The sequence below is a fragment of the Euprymna scolopes genome, chromosome 33, assembly GCF_053919585.1.
Source record: "Euprymna scolopes isolate OS-2025 chromosome 33, ASM5391958v1, whole genome shotgun sequence".
Classification (NCBI taxonomy): domain Eukaryota; kingdom Metazoa; phylum Mollusca; class Cephalopoda; order Sepiida; family Sepiolidae; genus Euprymna; species Euprymna scolopes.
Window position 1 is genome coordinate 47,555,923 of NC_136514.1, and position 19,112 is coordinate 47,575,034.

General features: G+C 30.4%; 1 protein-coding gene across 4 annotated transcripts in view; it reads left to right on the top strand.

Moving 5' to 3' along the window:
- LOC145258207 (uncharacterized) overlaps positions 1-19,112 on the top strand; it is a 369,722-nt gene that overhangs the window by 314,125 nt on the left and 36,485 nt on the right. For 2 of the 4 annotated variants that reach the window (XM_080116144.1, XM_080116142.1), the window contains exons 8-9: positions 6,931-6,978; positions 16,989-17,367. In XM_080116144.1, coding sequence (XP_079972270.1) covers positions 6,931-6,978; positions 16,989-17,367 — 427 coding nt within the window. The remainder of the gene's footprint in view (positions 1-6,930; positions 6,979-16,988; positions 17,368-19,112) is intronic. The other 2 variants (XM_080116145.1, XM_080116143.1) reach the window with 1 other exon arrangement.

Here is a 19,112-nt window from a genome sequence, read left to right on the forward strand (position 1 = left end):
TGATATTTGTTGTCAGCATACCCACCCGAAAATACTATTAAAAAAAGGGGAGAGGTTCAGTGCCTGTTGCAGAGAAGTAGATTTATTTATCAATGAAAGTTGCGAAGAAGTAAATTTATTTATCAATAAAAGTCGTCATTTAAAAAAGAAAATTGTGGCGGTGGACCTAAATGTAAATATTTACCCAAAAAACTATCCCGAAGTTTATTACAAAAACGTTTTGTTTTCGCACTATTCAACAATTTGTTCATCCGCGCATGTAAATTAAAAAATATTTGTAAAAGTGAGAAGTTATCAGTAAATGATTTAGTTTTTTTTTTATTTATTTATTTATTTATTTTTTTACATTAGGTCCACCTCCACAAATGTTAAGAACGGCTTTCAGAATAAACACCCTCAACCTCTCCATGTTAACAACGGATTTCGGAATAAACACCCTTGGGGGGGGGGTCAACATACCCATCCGCCAATACTATTAAAAAAAAAAGTCGTCATTTAAAAAGAAATTTAAAATCAAATGTTTGTAAAAGTGAGAAATTATTAATAAATGTTTAGTAACATTTTTTGGTGCTAATACAGAGTGATCCGCGCTATTTTTTAAATCGTATTTCCACGTTTAATTAAAGTTTTATGTTTTTTTTTATTCAATTGCAAGGTTAAAGTACAGAATAGGTCCAAAACACCCTCCCCTCCCCATGTTAAGAATGGCTTTTTAAATATTAACGTTATTATTTCAACACGGATCACTCTCTGCATGAGTACCCATTTTTCTTTTAATATTCATAAAAAGTAAAACGTTTTTTAAAATAAATAAATAAATAAATGTTTGTAAATGTGACAAATAATCGTTTAGTTACGGCAACGTCAGTAAATAAAATGTTACGTGCGGGATGGGGTGGTGGGGACTAATGGAGAAACTATTATTTTTTTCTGCTGGTCGCCATGGAACGCAACGCCCAAGGAGTACAAAATTCTAATTTTTTTTTGTCAAATAAATAAATTTCAAGCAATTTTTACAATAAATAATAGATAGCAACTTCGTTAATTTTACGACTCGCCCCAGCATATTATAAACACCCTAATTTCCATATGTTAAAACGGCTTTCGGAATGAACACCCCCAATCTCCCCATATTAAGAACGGCTTTCGAGGTTTATGGAAGGGCGTGTTTTATTTTTAACATGGGGAGGTTAGGGTGTTTATAATACGTTGAGGCATGTCGTAAAAATGAAACAGTGTAGAAAAAGTTAAAACAAACTTTTTTATGTAAACAAAAAAAGAAAAGAAACTAAACAATTAAAACGTAATGTTTCATGAGTGAAAAGCCTTAACATAAATAAAGGTATTTAAAATTTAAAAATTGGTAAGTACATAAATTAACTTAAATTTTTAAAATATGGGATTTTTTTTGTGCTAATGCAGAGAGTGATCCACGCTATTTTTAAATCATATTTCCGTGTTTAATTAAAGTTTTATATGTTTTTATTCAATTGTAAGGTTAAAGTACAGAATAGGTACAAAACACCCTCCCTTCCCCATGTTAAGAATGTTTTTTTTAATAATAACGTTATTATTTCAGCACGGATCACTGTCTGCATGAGTAACTTATTTTTTTTACTTATCTTGTAATTCAAGAGTAGTTGGAATGGAAGTTACCAGAAATATTATTGGGCAGTCTCGCAGAAAAGAGTTCGAAAAATATTTATATTTTAATTAATATTTTTATAATTCGCAATGTAACATTATTTTAATAACATGCAAACATTCATTGACTTTACAGATAGATTTTCTGAAAATTTCAATTACATTGGTAACGTAGAAATATGGTTATATTCACTTTTAATGAACCAAAATTACATTTTTATATATATATATAGACATATATAGATAATATATACATATATATATGATATATACATATATATATGATATATACATATATATATACATGATATATATATATGATATATATGATATATATATATGATATATATATGATATATATATAATATATACATATATATATAATTAATATATACATATATATATATGATATATACATATATATATGATATATATATGATATATACATATATATATGATATATATATGATATATACATATATATATATATATATATGATATATACATATATATATATGATATATACATATATATATACACACACACATATATATAATATATACATATATATATGTGATATATATACATATATATATGTGATATATATACATATATATATGATATATATATATAATATATACACATATATATATGATATATATAATATATACATATGTATATATATGATATATATAATATATACATATGTATATATATGATATATATAATATATACATATGTATATATATGATATATAATATATACATATATATATATGATATATATATATAATATATACATATATATATGATATATATATAATATATACATATATATATATATGATATATATATAATATATACATATATATATATGATATATACATATGTATATATATGATATATATATAATATATATATATATATGATATATATATAATATATACATATATATATATGATATATATATAATATATACATATGTATATATATGATATATATATAATATATACATATATATATATGATATATATATAATATATACATATATATATATGATATATATATATAATATATACATATATATATATGATATATATATAATATATACATATATATATGATATATATATAATATATACATATATATATATATGATATATACATATGTATATATATGATATATATATAATATATATATATATGATATATATATAATATATACATATATATATATGATATATATATAATATATACATATGTATATATATGACATATATATAATATATACATATATATATATGATATATATATAATATATACATATATATATATGATATATATATAATATATACATATATATGTATATATAATATATACATATATATGTATATATAATATATACATATATATGTATATATAATATATACATATATATATATAATATACATATATATATATGATATACATATATGATATATACATATATATATAATATATACATATATGATATATACATATATATATAATATATACATATATATATAATATATACATATATATATAATATATACATATATATATAATATATACATATATATATATGATATATACAGATATATATATGATATATATAATATATACATATATATATATGATATATATATATGATATATACATATATATACATATATATATGATATATACATATATATATATGATATATACATATACATATATATGATATATACATATATATATATGTGATATATACATATATATATATGATATATACATATATATATGATATATACGTATACATATGATATATACATATATATATGATATATACGTATACATATGATATATACATATAATATATACATATAATATACGATATATACGTATACATATTATATATACATATAATATATACATATATATATGATATATACATATAATATATATATATATGATATATACATATATATATATAATACATACATTTATATATAATATATATATGATATATATATATAATATATATATAATATATATATATAATATATATATATAATATATATATATATATAAAAGCGAAAATGTATGTATGTATGTATGTATGTTTGTGTACCTGCTAAAAACTTTCGACAGACACAACAAAAATTCACAAACTCGGCATCATATTGAAGCTCCATCCTTCGCTCAAAAAATATCGAAAAATTGGCCGAAAACATTCATTTTTCACCCTTAAATCGACAATTTTCGACAGGGACCGGGGGGGGGGGATCAGCAAAAACGTTCCTCTCGACCGGTTCTATGCATGTGTCAGATGACGTCATGACCTGATTTACTTTAAATAGTTGAAAAACTGATTAAATTTCATATAAGTCGCGTTAGGTCAGTTGCTGAAAGCGATTCATTATCTAAACGTTTTGGGTTCGAATCGTGGTGTGAGATGTCTTCTTTGTTTTTTTTCGATTTTTTAAATTTTAATATTGAACCAGTGTTATTTAAGCCATTTTTTACGTAACGTTCGTTTTTCTGTATTCATCGTTCGTTTGCCTTACGTTAGTTTATTTTTTGTTTTTTTCCTGCTTAAGTGTTAACGTTGTTTTCTTTTTTTACTTCGCTTATAACAAACAAACCTGGTCATTGATGTTGTCGTCGTAACGCTTGATGACTTCCGGGCGTGCACCTGTCAATTTCGTTCTTACTTAAATAAATTGAATCATCTTTCACTAACTTATTCTGGCTGGCCGATTTTATTTTCAAACTTTGCCTCAAGGCTTCCGGTTCGATCCTACCTCCCCCCCCCCCCTCCCGGGTTCTTTTTTATTTTACACCACACACACCTACAAACATCCGGGCAACGCCGGATACCCCCGCTAGTATATATATAAAAGCGAAAATGTATGTATGTGTGTTTGTGTGTCCGCTAAAAACTTTTGACAGACACGACAAAAATTTACAAACTCGGTATCATATCGAAGCTCCATCCTTCGCTCGAAAAATATCGAAAAATTGGCCAAAAACGTTCATTTTTTCATCCCAAAATCGACAATTTTCGACAGGGTGTGGGGTCAATAAAAATGGTCCTCTCGTGACGACGACCGGTTCTACGCATGCGTCAGATGACCTCATGACCTGATTTACTTTAAATAGTTGAAAAACTGACTAAATTTGATGTACGTTGTTTTAGCTCAGTTGGTTAGCGCGTTGGTTCGTTATCTAAACGTTTTGGGTTCGAATCGTGGTGTAAGATGTCTTCTTTTTTTTTTTTTTAAATTTAAATATTGAACCAGTGTTATTTAAGCCATTTTTCACGTAACGTTCGTGTTTCTGTTTTGTTTTTTACTTCGCTTATCCACCCCCGACCACACACCCAAAAACACCCGGGTACCCACCGATTTTTTTAAATTTTAATATCGAAACAGGCTTATTTAAGCCATTTTTCACGTGTTCGTTTTTCTATTTTCTTTTTTGTTTTTTTCGATTTTTACATTTAACAGTGTTCGTTTGCCTTACGTTAGTTTTTTTTTATTTTTTTTTTTTCGATGTTTTGATTACCCCCCCCCCCCCGCTTAAGTGTTAACGTTCGTTATGTTTTCTTTTTTTACTTCGCTTATAACAAACAAACCTGGTCATTGACCTCATTTGCTGAATAGCTATTGCTTACGTCGTCATCGTAACGCTTTACGACTTCCGTGCGCGCACCTGTCAATTTGGTTCTTACTTAAATAAATTCAAACATCTTTCAGTAACTCATTCTGGCTGGCCGATTTTATTTTTCAAACTTCGCCTCAGGGCTTCGGGTTCGATCCAACCCCCCCCGGTTTCTGTTTTATTTAATACCACACACACCTCCAAACACCCGGGCAACGCCAGGTACCCCCGCTAGTATATATATAAAAGAGAGAGAGATGAAAAAGGAACAAACCAAGTTTCCAGCAATGCTTCGTCTTTATTGTAAGACTTTTCTGGCTGAATAAATTGAAGAAAATATATTTCAACGACTTATTTTGTTCTGAAATAGAACAACATACTTTTCACAACAAATATATTTTCCAATATTGTACTAGTATTTTATTTCTAATTTTTTCGTCCATAAGAAATCTTACAATAAAGATGAAACGTTGATGAACATATAAATTAGTTTGTTACTTTTTCATCTCTATCTCATTGGAATACTATTTCCATGATTCTAATCATGTGTGTGTGTGTGTGTGTGTGTGTGTGTGTGTAATGGTTGTATAGATTTGTTTTCTAGATGTAAATCCAATGAAACCCGTGTAATTATTAAAGAGTGCTCAATGGAGGCCAGAGCTGGTATATAGTCTGTTTATTATACAAATATCATTGGTTACATATGTGCATACATGTTTCAATGGAATTCCAATTCAAAGATACTTCATCAGACTAAAGAAAGGGCAATATCACCCCTTCTTTTGTCTGAGGAAGTGGACTCTATGTAACCAATAATGTTTGTATATAACAAACAGACATATCATTGTGAAATCAAAGGAGATGCAAAGTTTACCTGATATAAGCAATGGGAAACTTCAATCTAATATAAATACCAAGTATTTATATATAGATATTTTAATCCCAACCAAATAAAAAAGCTCAATACACAAATAATAGAGAGTAGGGCTTATTATAAGAGAAAATAAATTAAAACTGTAAGTTGAAATTTACAATCAAAATTTATTGTTTAACTGAATTCTCCAAAATACAGGTTACATTTTGTAAATTGTTTTTTTGGGTATTCAGTCGAACAATAAATTTGATTGTAAATTTCAACTTACAGTTTTAATTTATTTTCCCTTATAATATATACAGGGTGACCCCAAAAAAAAACAAAAGCTAAATGGAGGCCATCCAGAACATATGCTGTAGAACGGAGAAAAAAAGGCCAAAGACCCTAGTGTTTTGATGTGATGTTTTGAATATAATAAACTAGTTATGACCAAAGTTTCATTTCATTCGGACAAAACACTAAGAAACGGGGCCTAATTGGAGTTGGGACCCGTTTTTTTTTTTGGGGGGGGGGTTACCCTGTATATAATTAATATTAATCTTTTGTCTCAGTGACTACCGTACACTCTATACCTTTATCCTCGAGTGGCCTTCAGGTCTTGATAAGTTGTGACTCCCATGTAAAAAAAAAAAAAAAAACTATCACGGCATCAACATGTGTTCAAAATGTGTTATTATAGTTTGACCTTGCTTCATCCCTCCTCCTTTTTTTTTTTCCTAGTCATGTAGATCACTATATTTATTTCCAGTCAGGTGATTCTCTGGGTGATGAGTCTGGCCTTTCTACCAGGTTTACTGTAAGTACTCTGTGTTATCTTTTACTGGCATCCATTACTGCTGCTGCTGCTGCTGCTGGCATTGTAGTCACCTAGAATTACAGGCATGTTTTGTTCTGGGTCTTCTAATCTTTTCCTTTCTTCTTTAAAATAATACATAGAACTGCATGTTATCTCTTTTCTTAATCGATGATCACTAACATACCTGTTTCTCCCACAGATCTCTCGCTATTTTAATGGAAGCTGCCCGACTGAGCTCAAAGCTCTGATTCTTTTTCTTTTTTTTCTTTTTTCATCGTCAGTGTGTATACCATGAACCGAAACTCCAATAAACAAAGCTTCTTTACAAGTTCTTCTCTTCTGTGTCATTAGATTAAGCTTATATTGTTGGTTTCTTCTTGTAGGACATTCACAGCAAGAACTGTTTTTTCGATCACAATGAAGAAAAATTTCCTTTTTTTTCTCTCAAATGTGCCTAGCACCAGGCAAAGTTTCCATAAACAAAGCTTCTTTACAAGTTCTTCTCTTCTGTGCAATAAGACTAAGCTTATATCTTTAGTTCCTTCTTATAGAACATTCACAGCAAGAACTTTTCTTTCGACTACAATGAAGAAAAACTTCCTTTTTTTTTTCTCAGTGTGCTTAGCACCAGGCAAAATTTCCATAAACAAAGCTTTGTTACAAGTTCTTCCTTTCTGTGCTATAAGACTGAGCTTATATCTCTGGTTCCTTGTAAGACATTCGTTGCAAGAACTAACTTCTCAGCCATAACGAATAAAAACATAATCTCTTCTTTCTCAGAGTTCCTAATGCTAAAAGAGCTTCTTTGCAAGTTCTGTGATTTTTATGGAATACATTGTCATGGGACTTCTTCTCTGCAAACTACAACTTGAGCATCTTCACCGCACTCACTCAGAGCACCCTATCCTGCCTTGACAAAGTTTAAAACTGACTTTGAAATCTAGTAGGTGATGCCCTTTTCTCTTCCTTTCAACCTCTTTTTCACAGAAGAGACATTGCGAGCCTCTCTGCTCTGCCGTTATTTTCATGGCAAATGCTCGTCTGAGCTTCAATCTATGGTCCTCCTTTGCCAAACTTTCACAAAAGTCTCGTTTCAACAACCATCAGCAGTTTTGTCCACTGTCTATCTGTGGCTAAATGCAAATCCCATGAACAGAGCTTCTTTCCTAGAACTGCCCACCTGTGGAATTCTGGTGTGATGGCTTGCTTTCCAACTGACTACGATATGGTCATCTTCAATTCAAATGTAAACAAGTTATTGTTAAACCGTCCTCTTAAATAATCAAATTTTACCCAACTTACTATACATTCATTAACCCTTATCCTCGAGTGGCTTTTTGGGCTTTGATAAGTGTTGATTCCCATGTAAAAAGAATAAATAAATTAAAAAAACAAAAGCAAATGTCGACAAATTTCTATCTAGAACTGTCCCCCACAAATATCCGGACTTGGAACTGACAATCATTCTATCTCATTAACCCATAGGCTTGAGTGGCATATGGCCTCGATAAGTAGTGACTATGTAATAAAACAAAAAACAGTTACCATAAAGTGTTTACATTTTTATGATAAGCAGATGCACCATAAAACTCAACAATAAAAACATACATTTTACGACACTCATTTCTGACGCGTCATGACTCCTAGAGATCCTTTGCAAAAATCCAATTGCCAAAAATCTACCAGAACCATATTTAATGTCTACCACTAGTCTTTCATTTGTACAGCATAATCACGTTGACACATCAGATCGCCGAAGTTAAGCAACATTGAGCCTGGTCATTAATAAACTGGGTGACCAATTTGAGAATTCCACGCACTGTATGTAAGTGAATGTCAACATCTCCCTGCAAGAGTTGCAAAAACCTAACGTCGTCATTTTTCCTAACAGCGATCGGACTCAACAAGCAATCTGCTTTGAAACTCTCCACTCACTCTGCGACTCAACTCTGGCTAATTTTCGCCCGACAGTCGTATATATAGTAAGGTATGTGGATAGGGGTGGAAATTCTCCCCAGCCAATAAGATTTCGCCGCAAAGTCTCCACAAAATCTTAAGCCCCAGGTCCCTGGGTGGGCACCATTCCCACACCTGAAATCCTCTCATGATTTTCAAGGACAGATGTCAATTCTGACATCCGACCCTGGGTTCATTTAAGGCCAGACAAGGTTCTAAGTGAAATTTCCTGTTGTCAACTTTTAGCCATAAAAATATATTTCTCTAGTTTTCAAACCTTATCTATTTTCACATAAAATAAAATATATATATTTATCTTCTCTATCTTAAATCCCTGGGTTATTTGGCATCACCCGGGAATAAAAAGCTACTTCAGCGTAGTTCTAATGCTCCTCAATGGGAGATTACGTTACACAAGGTGGTCTATGTATTTGTTGTATTTTCTCTCTCTACGAATCTGCTATCCGACCATGTATGGAGTATTGGAAGAGGAGAAAAATTGCAGAAATGTTCTCATGCTCTGTATACCTATCTAGTATCTCCGCTCTCAACAAGAAATCAACTCTAAAAGTTCTTGGTTTTTCTTCCTCCTCAAATCTTTCTTGGAGTTGGAGTCGGCATGGGAAAAACTACTGCATTAATAACATGTACTTTGCCTATTCGTTTCAAGTCAAACAATCAGGTGTTTCTATTTGCGTACGAGAAAACAAACTTCAAAACATAATTTTTTAATAGCATATATTAAATATGCGCTGCCGTTGTGCTTTTGTAAGGATCCAGAAGAAAGACACAACATCGCATTTAAATATATTGAACAAAAATGTGACTACAAAAAAAGAAAAATCCATTGCCTTCATTTTTCGGAATACGGCATGATCACGTTGACACACCAGTTCTTGTAAGATCACCAAAGCTAAGCAACGTTGAGCCTGGCCAGTATCAGATGGGTGACAACTTGGGACTACCAGGTGCTCTATCAAGGATGATGTTGACACGTCTCTGCAAGAGTTGCAAAAACCTAACGTCATCATCTCCTCTAACAGGGATATACATGCCAGGACCACTTGTGTGTTTCATGAAAACTTCCTCCTTCAGAGCAAACTGGTTCAACCTGCCTAGGGTAAGCGGCTCTTCAGTACAGTGGTACAATATCCATTGCTCTTTCTGCTTCTCATAAAATAGATTCTCTCTATATCTCTAAACTCATTCTTACATCCGAAAGTATTCTCCATCTCTACAAATCTACTGTCAGACAATGTATGGAATACTGTTGTTGTATTTGAGCTTGTGAATCTCTGTCCTATTTGAGGGTTCTTGATAAAAGTGCAAATACACATCTGTAATTTGATCGGAACCACCATTTCTTCTTTTCCGCAACCTCTCTCTCACGGACGTAATCTTGCGAATCTCCGGGGGTTTTTTTTTTTTTTAAATATATATAAATGCTACAGCAGGGAGGGGGGAACGTTGCTTGGGGGCATCAAATACACTTAAATAGAATATTTTAATTTTCCAGATTTCATATATATTATTATAGTTGTGATTTCAAAAGTAAAAAAAAAAAAGTATTTGGATGCCATCAGCTAGAATCGAAACTGAAATCAAAACTGTAGCATTCACAGCTGGTGACGTTACCAATGTGGCACACATATGAACTGATTAAAAATTGAAAATAAATTAAGGTGAATGTACAACGATTAACGATTTTTTTTCAATTTTGACACATTTTTGATCCCTTAAAAACTATTTTAACCAGCTAAAGACCCATAAAAGAATGGCCCATAAAAATTCCAATCATTTGAGGTTCCTAGTGCCACTTTTAGTTTCGGAGGAGATAGAGTTTGAAAATATGGAGACAGACGGACAGACAGACATAAAGCCTTTCATATATTAGATTATGGCATGTGTTCTTCAGAATTATTTGATGTATTTCCTGCTTCTTTGGTTCCAGTTCTGCTTGACTCCTTGGTCTAGTGGTCTCCATCAATTCACTTTTTTGATACCTCATTGTAATACAGCTTCCAGAAGCTTCTTTCCAAGAACTGCAGGCTTGTGAGACTCTATTTCTACCGACTGTTTTCCATCTACCTATAGCCTTGGTCTCTTCAAGACCAAGGTCCCTAGGCATTTCCTATCTTTGCGGTAATCGTTTTTCATTCTTGTTAACTCTTTGCATCAAGTGGCTTCACACCTTGTCTGGAGCGATTTCTATGAACTGCAAGTTTGACGGTGGCAGGGGTGGGGGGGTGTCTCCTTCAGCAGACTGTTTTCCTCCTACTTATAGCCTTGGTCTTTTCAAGACATGGGTCAATAATCATCTCAGTCTTTGTGATAATCATCCTTTCTTAGCTCCTTACATCAAGTGGCTTCACGCCTTGTCTGGAGCAATTACCGTTTAAAAAAACAAAAAGAAATTTGCTTAAAATTTATTTTTTATTTAGTTAGACCCAGGACCTATTGAGTCGTTTTATTACGACATTTATTATAACAATTATTTTAAAATGTGGTGCTTATTTAAAATTAAACATATTTAAAAAAAAAATAAATAAATTGCAGAAAAAAATCTTTGATTTTCACAGAATGAAGGTGACATATTCCAAAAACCATGAAAATTGATCAAGTATTTTTTGTAATATAAAAATCATTTTCTTTTTAACAATTTTTAACAATTTTAATACTAAATTGTTTCCATTATAAGGCTCATTTTGATCTCGATAGTTCGAATTGAGTTGTCTCTCCTTATTTATAAAACATGGCGGATCAAAAACATAGCATCTTCCTTTGTAAAAAAAAAATGTTATTTTCTTAGTTAAAAAAAAAACTCACTTGATCAGTTTATATGATTTTTGGAATATGACATCTTTGTTCCATCGCCGGACACATTATATTCATCATAAAGTTTTATCAAGATTTTTCTGTAATTTTGTTTGGAGAATAGGTTAAATTTTAAATAGGTACAAAAAATATCACTAACGGTTTAATCTTCTTTGAACCTTTCTGCCATCCTCTCTTGTTCTGCTAATATTATGCTCCACACAAATTTGGAAGCAATTAATTAAGGAAAAGGCCGTATATGAAAGGTAAAAAAAAAATTGCATGCAACTCTTGAGCCATGGGTGCCAAAATCTATCTGAAACTTTTTTTCATATTTCTTATAATCAAATGTTGTATATTTTTGTTTGTTTTTAAACTTTACTATGTAGACATTTATAATATTCAGAAAATTTTAGCTCTTTTTTGTTCTTTTTCTCAGAATTAAACAACAGCTTCTAATTTCTTGCTCCTATTAATCTTGGTTCTATAGAACATTCTAGACTATCTTCCTATGTTCCTAATTGATCCATGTAAGATTGTATATGCTGGTCTAAATGTTTTTCTAAATAAAGTAGCAAAGATAATGATGGACTCTCCTGTCGATTTCAAAATATGAGTGACTGGTTATAGTCAGCTAACATACTTCCTAACTTCTGGTGTGGCTGCTACTGGGAGCGATGACAAGGCAAATCAATTCCTTCACTTTTATTGTTCTTCAGTATTTCTATTGTGAAGCGATTTATTGAAAGAAAATATAAGAAAAGGACATTATTGAAAAATATACAATGAAAATTAACAAAATTATAAAGATAAAAATAACACAATTAGTCTTTATTGTCACTTTTAATAAAAAAATTATTTTAAAAAAAAATAAAAATAAATAAAAAGTTTTCATTTTATTTGAAATTTTTACGAAATATATTTCTGAAATTATAAAAATACGATTTTTTTATTTAAAAAATAAAAGTTTATTTGAATTTATATAATAAATACATGTTTATGAAAGTATAAAAATAAAATTATTGACATCAAAATAAATTAAATTATTGACATCAAAATAAGAAAATAAATTATTGAAATTAAAATCACAGATTAAAGTATTGAAATGAAAATCACAAATTAAATTATTGAAATCAAAATAAGAAAATAAATTATTGAAATCAAAATAAGAAAATAAATTATTGAAATCAAAATAAGAAAATAAATTATTGAAAATAAAATCACAAATTATCCCCATCTGGCATCAATTGAAATGGATGGCTCTCGTCTTGGGGAGGCTCTATGTTTTGACAAGCTTCTGGGTTTGACATTTACTCCTGATCTGAAATGGAACACGTACATCCAGTCTGTTGCCAAGGTCACTGGGAAAATGGTGGGATCCATCTACCGCTCCAGAAGATATCTCACTACTGATGCAATTCTCTATCTATATAAAAGCCAGGTACTGCCGAGGATGGAGTACTGATGCCACATCTGGGCTGGAGCTGCTAAAAACAGCCTATCCTGCCTTGACAGAGTACAAAATAGACTTCGTGGCTTCATGGAGGATGCCCTTCTTTTCTCTGCAACCTCTCTCCAATAGAAGAGACACTGCGAGCCTGTCTTTGTTTTATCGTTATTTCCATGGCAAGTGCTCGTTTGAGCTTCAATCTCTGGTCCCCCCCTCACCAATCTTTCACAAAAAACACCCGTCTAGCTGAAACCACTGTCAATAATTTTCCCCACTCTTTATCTGTGCCTAAATTAAAATGTAGATTCCATGAACAAAGCTTCTATCGTAGAAGTGCACATCTGTGGAACTCTCTTCTGTTTGCCTGTTTCCCACCTGACTACAATTTGGATGTCTTCAAGTCCAACATAAACAAATTCCTGATGAATCGCCCCCTTAAGTAAGACACTTTATCAAATCTCCAATACTCACGATTACTACGATACTATCCCATTGATTAGTGTACATGCAATAGCCCTTATATCTGAGTGGCTTCCGAGCCTTGATAAGAGGTGACCCCCATGTAAAAAAAAAAAAAGAAATTAAATTATTGACATCAAAATAACAGTTTCAAACATCATAAAAAAATGTATCCCATACATAATATTCCCAAAATAGTTTTAAAAGATTTTAAAAAGTGTTTTCAATAATTCTTTAACAAAATAAAATGAAACTAATTTAATTTCTCAATTTAAAATAAGATCAAAAACCTTTCAATTATTATTAAATAAAAAAAAAAGATGATCGAAAAAACGTAATAAAAAAAAGTACAGGCACAGGAAAGATATAGGCATAAGAAACTTTATTATTAATTAATGAAAATAGTTTTCAAAAACAATGGCGAAAATTGAATTTTACAAAAAAAAAACAAAAAAAAAACTAGAGAGTTAAAATTGTAATAAAAGGGGAGTAAATCTTTTCTGAAAACTGAAAATTTTAGGCTGATTTAGCAAAGCTTATTTTTCGATAATTGTCTTTGAAAACTTTTTGTTGATAATTGAATTTTTACACTATCATTTTTCATAATTTTTGGATATTTTTATTACTGTGACATGACAATTCAATAGATATCATTGATTTTACTTAAAATTCAATATTTCAATTTTCGAATTTCCCTATCATAATGAGGAAGAATCCATTTTTCTTCTGTTTCCTTATGAAATTAAATTATTTACATTTAATAGAATGTTTAAGATTAATTCCGTAACAGACCTATGCAAAATTGTACATCACTATTGTTATTAACTTTTTTCCTTTCTTTTTACTTTTTTCTTTTCCCTTTTCTTTTTTCTCTTTTTCTTTTTTTACTTTTTCTTTTCTTGTTTCTTTTTTCTCCTTACTTTGTTCATTTTCTTTCTTTTTTAATTTTTTCTTTCTTTAATTTATTTAAAAAAAAAAATTCTCTCCTTTTAATTTTTTCTCGTTTTAATTTTTCCTTTTCTTTATAATTTTTTCCCTTTTTTAATTCTTCCTTTTTTAATTTTATCTTAATTGTTTTTCTTTTAAATTTTTTCATCCTTTTTAAAACTTACAAACAGGCAAGTTATAGTGTGTTGCCTTAGACGGAGTGTTTATGCCATATTGATAGTTGAATATGGTTAAATTTGTACTTATTTTTGCATGAAATACTAATCCGTATTAATCCCTAATTATACATCGAATGGATATCATAATACTTAGTTAGCTGCACCTTTTAATTGAAAAGTTCCATACAAAATTTCAGCCAGGTTGGCCCAGTAGTTTCTGAGAAAAAGTTGGAACGGACAAAAAATATATATATAATGTACACATTCTTCATATACAACTTTACTGTTTAGAAAAATAATAATTTTATAGAATCACTCCTATCTCAAATCTTTTTAATTCTAACCTTAATCTTAAGACAAAAATGATTCTATAAAAATACAGATGGGAGTTATCCTATAAAAATATCCTAAGAATTATCAACACTGCAAGAGCCATGTTTCAAATTGTGTAATTTATTTTTTATAAGAAATATTTCTGCTCATAATTTCTTTTTTCTCTATTTTTTCTTCTCTTTTCGTATGCATAAAAAAATGATTGAGAATCCATAGAATGTTCTGGATTTAATTTCTTGCATCTTAGCCTGAGATTTTTTTTTTTTTTTTTTCGCAACAAAAACATGTTGCGTTTCATTTTTTGCCTGTTTTGTCTTTGCTTTTTTTTCTCTCTTGCCTAAAATCGTTGTTCGAATTCCGTTGAAAGTTCTTGTGCCATTTTATTTTGCATTTACATCTAATCTTTGCAATCATTTAAATCATTGTTCTAATATTTCGACATCATCAACATCGTCATCATTGTTATTGTCATCATTGTCATCATTATCACCATCATTGTAATTCATCGTCATCATCATTGTTATCATCGTCATCATCATTGTTATCATCGGCATTATCATTATCATTGTCGTCATCATCATCGTCATTTTCACCCTCGTTGTTATCATCATCATTGTCATCATTATTATCATCAACATCATTATTATCATTGTCGTTATTATCATCACCGCCATTTTCATCATTGTCATCAACGTTATCATCATCATCGGCATCATCATTATCATCGTCATCATTATCATCGTCATCATCATAATCAGTTATGATGATAATGATGCCATCTACTGGACGGCTTTAAAAAATATTTTCTAAAATATTCTATCTCTGATCAAGTCTTTATTTATTACTCCCTCAGTTCCATCTTTATAATTTCTATTAATCACCCATGATATAAAAGCCAGTTGTCTGTGTATGTTTGTATGTCTAGCTAAAACTAAAAAGAAAAAACAAAACCACAAAGTTATTTTCTGGATCGGTGTTGTTCCTGATTAATATCTAAAATTTAGAAAAAAAGAATTTATTTTTGAACCTTAAACTGACACTTATTTTGTTGTTTTTTTTGTTTTTTTGTTTTTTTTTTTGAGGGGGCAAATATTGTGGCCTGATAAACAATGCTTTTGGTTAGGCATTTACTTTGTAGCGAACAATTTTGTTCATTTTTAGTGTTTTATTTCTATTAGGATTTGTGCCATTACTATTTCTAATAATTATATTTGTGTTCTTTATGTTATTTTTGTTGTTATGTTGGCCACTTTTTTATTATTAATTTCCTTTTTTTTCTTTATTTCTCCCATTTAATATTTTATTAAGTTTGATTATTATCTAAGTTTTGACAGCAACTATAGGACAGTTTTAGGTTTTTATTAAAGAATTTTTTGTAAGGGGTTTATTTTAGGCAAAGTGTTTTTCAATGAGATTTAGGAATTTTTGCTCAATTTGGTTTTTAGCATTTAATTATAGAGTGGAGTAAACCAAATTATATTTCTTTTTCATCTGTGTTTAGTTTTATTATAACTATTGATGTTCTGTTTTTATTTGATTTTAATATTACTGTATCCATTTTTTAGAGCTGTGTTTTAAATGTTGCTTGACTTCTTTAATACATTTTGGGTGCTATTTTATGATTGATATGGAATGATTAGACTTTGTGTTTATGTATATTGGATTAGTGATATCTTTTAAGTATGGCTCATAAGTTTTTTGGGTTTTTTTTTTTTCTGAATTTAAAATATTATTCATCGTGGACAACGCTGATCAAGAAATTACCAACTTTTTGAATATTTTGTAGTTTTAGATTTTTAGCTGGTCATACACGTAGACAACTGTCTTTTATATAATATAGATTATTATTATTATTATTATTCTATGGACTTTTCTTTTTTTTCTCTCTCCAGGGATCGGGTGTGGCTGCCTTGGCAAAGTCCACCTTGTCAATGCCGCTGAGTAAAAATAATCTGTCTGGCGCCATTATGCACCCTTTGATGCCGAAACGAAAGAGCCAGTCAGAGTCAAGCATGTTCTGCTCAGATTACAGTGGAGTGGCGGAGTCCTCAGACTCTGAGGATGCAAAACCATTGCATGTTGAAAAAAGTAAGGCTTACAAGCATTCGTCTTCTGCAAATGCAGCCATCAAACTCAGCAGTACGCACGTCGAGGGTACCACATCTAAACCAAAACCCACAACCACCTCATCAGGTCACGGAGCTCGACATAGCCAGAAGAAACCAGTTTCTGTCCATGATAATTGGCTTGTCATGCCCTATTTGTCAGAATGTAAGCACCATTTTGTTGTCTACTTTTGTGTCTTTGCTGTCATTGCATTTCTTTATGAGTTTAAAACAATTGTAAAATGACTTTTTAAAAATGTATCCATTTTTTTATGTAATATTAATTTTGTGTTCATTTTATATATAGATATCTATATATATTATATATTATACTAGCATGGGTGCCCGGCGTTGCCCAGGTGTTTGGAGGTGTATGTTGAGCAAAAAAAAAAAGGTCAATTTTTTAAAATCTGGCCCCTATTATGACCTCTTAACATTTATTGTTTTGGGCTCAAATCAAGTTATTAAGTTAGATCCATGTCCAAGGAACCTATATCTAAAATTTCAAGTGTTTAGACCCAAAATTGTCGGAGGAGTTTGGTAGAGTTCTCAAAGGTCAAATCGTTGAACTTAGACCCCTTAATAGCCAAATTTCTGACCGAAAACCGATCACATTCCCAAATCTCAGTACCCTGTATATCAAATTTCGAGTCTGTAGACTAAAAATTGAGAGTTATTGCGTAGGGAAATGTACACAGACACACACGCACACACACAGACACTTTCACTTATATATATATATATATATATATATATACATTTTATATATATACATTAGTGTTCGCACGGTTAATCAGAATCGGGAAAATTTGTGCCTATTTTTCGATGGCAAAAATGTTTCTTTTAATTTTATTTTTTATTTAATTTTGTTTAAAGCAAAATCTTTCATTGCTGATAGTAATAATAAAATAATAAATATTTATTGGTTTTAAAACTAAAATCTATATGTTGTACGTATTGAGGTCTTATCGTTAACTGAATTACTCGGCAGTAAAAAATACTTAATAAGCATACAATGACTGACTCATGTAGCAAACAGATAAAAATCTGGTCAATTTTGAACTCTTAACAACCCATTTTTTCTGGATGAAAACCAATTAAAAAGTTTTCCACATCTGAATATCCTATATACCAAATTTCAAGTCTGTAGATCAAAAATCTGTTGATTATATAGGTTGAGAAGTATCTTCACACACATTCTTACTTTTATAGATATATAGATTACATGTGTTGCAAAAATGGAAACCATATATCAAAATGATATATTAACCATTGAAAGATAAAATTTATGGTCAAAAGCGAACAAAGAAAAAAAATCCAACACGCACTTAAATGTTTCCCTACGTTATGACAATAAAATGTTTCCAAAATGTGTCTTGATGCTACTAGATCAGGTTGTCTGAAGATATTGGTTTCCTGAGATAAAATGCACCTAACATTGATGCTTTTTGTTTTCCATTTCCTTTTGCAAAACTTATTTATGTTATGCAAAACCAAAAACAAGAATCCACCTTTTTCCACTTTTCCTTCTTCCCATTTCCCTTTTCCCCTTTCTCTTTCTATCTCCCCAACTTCCTGACTCGTTTCCTAACTTAAAATGTACCAAACATTAATACTGTAACTCTTTTTCCTCTTTGTATCTCCCCCACTTCCTGACTGGTTTCATAACTTAAAATGTACCAAACATTAATACTGTAACTCTTTTTCCTCTCCCATTGCAAAACTCATTCATGTTTTGCAGGGCCGGGAACAAAAACGTTAAAATCCACTATAAAACAACCAAACCAAACACATACTTGGCCTTCGGGACAAGATCAAAGTGTAGTATCTGTTCCGACAGATGCTGCAAGCAACGACCATATGTTGGAGCGACCCACATATAAGACCTTGGTCAATGTAGGGGCAACCCTT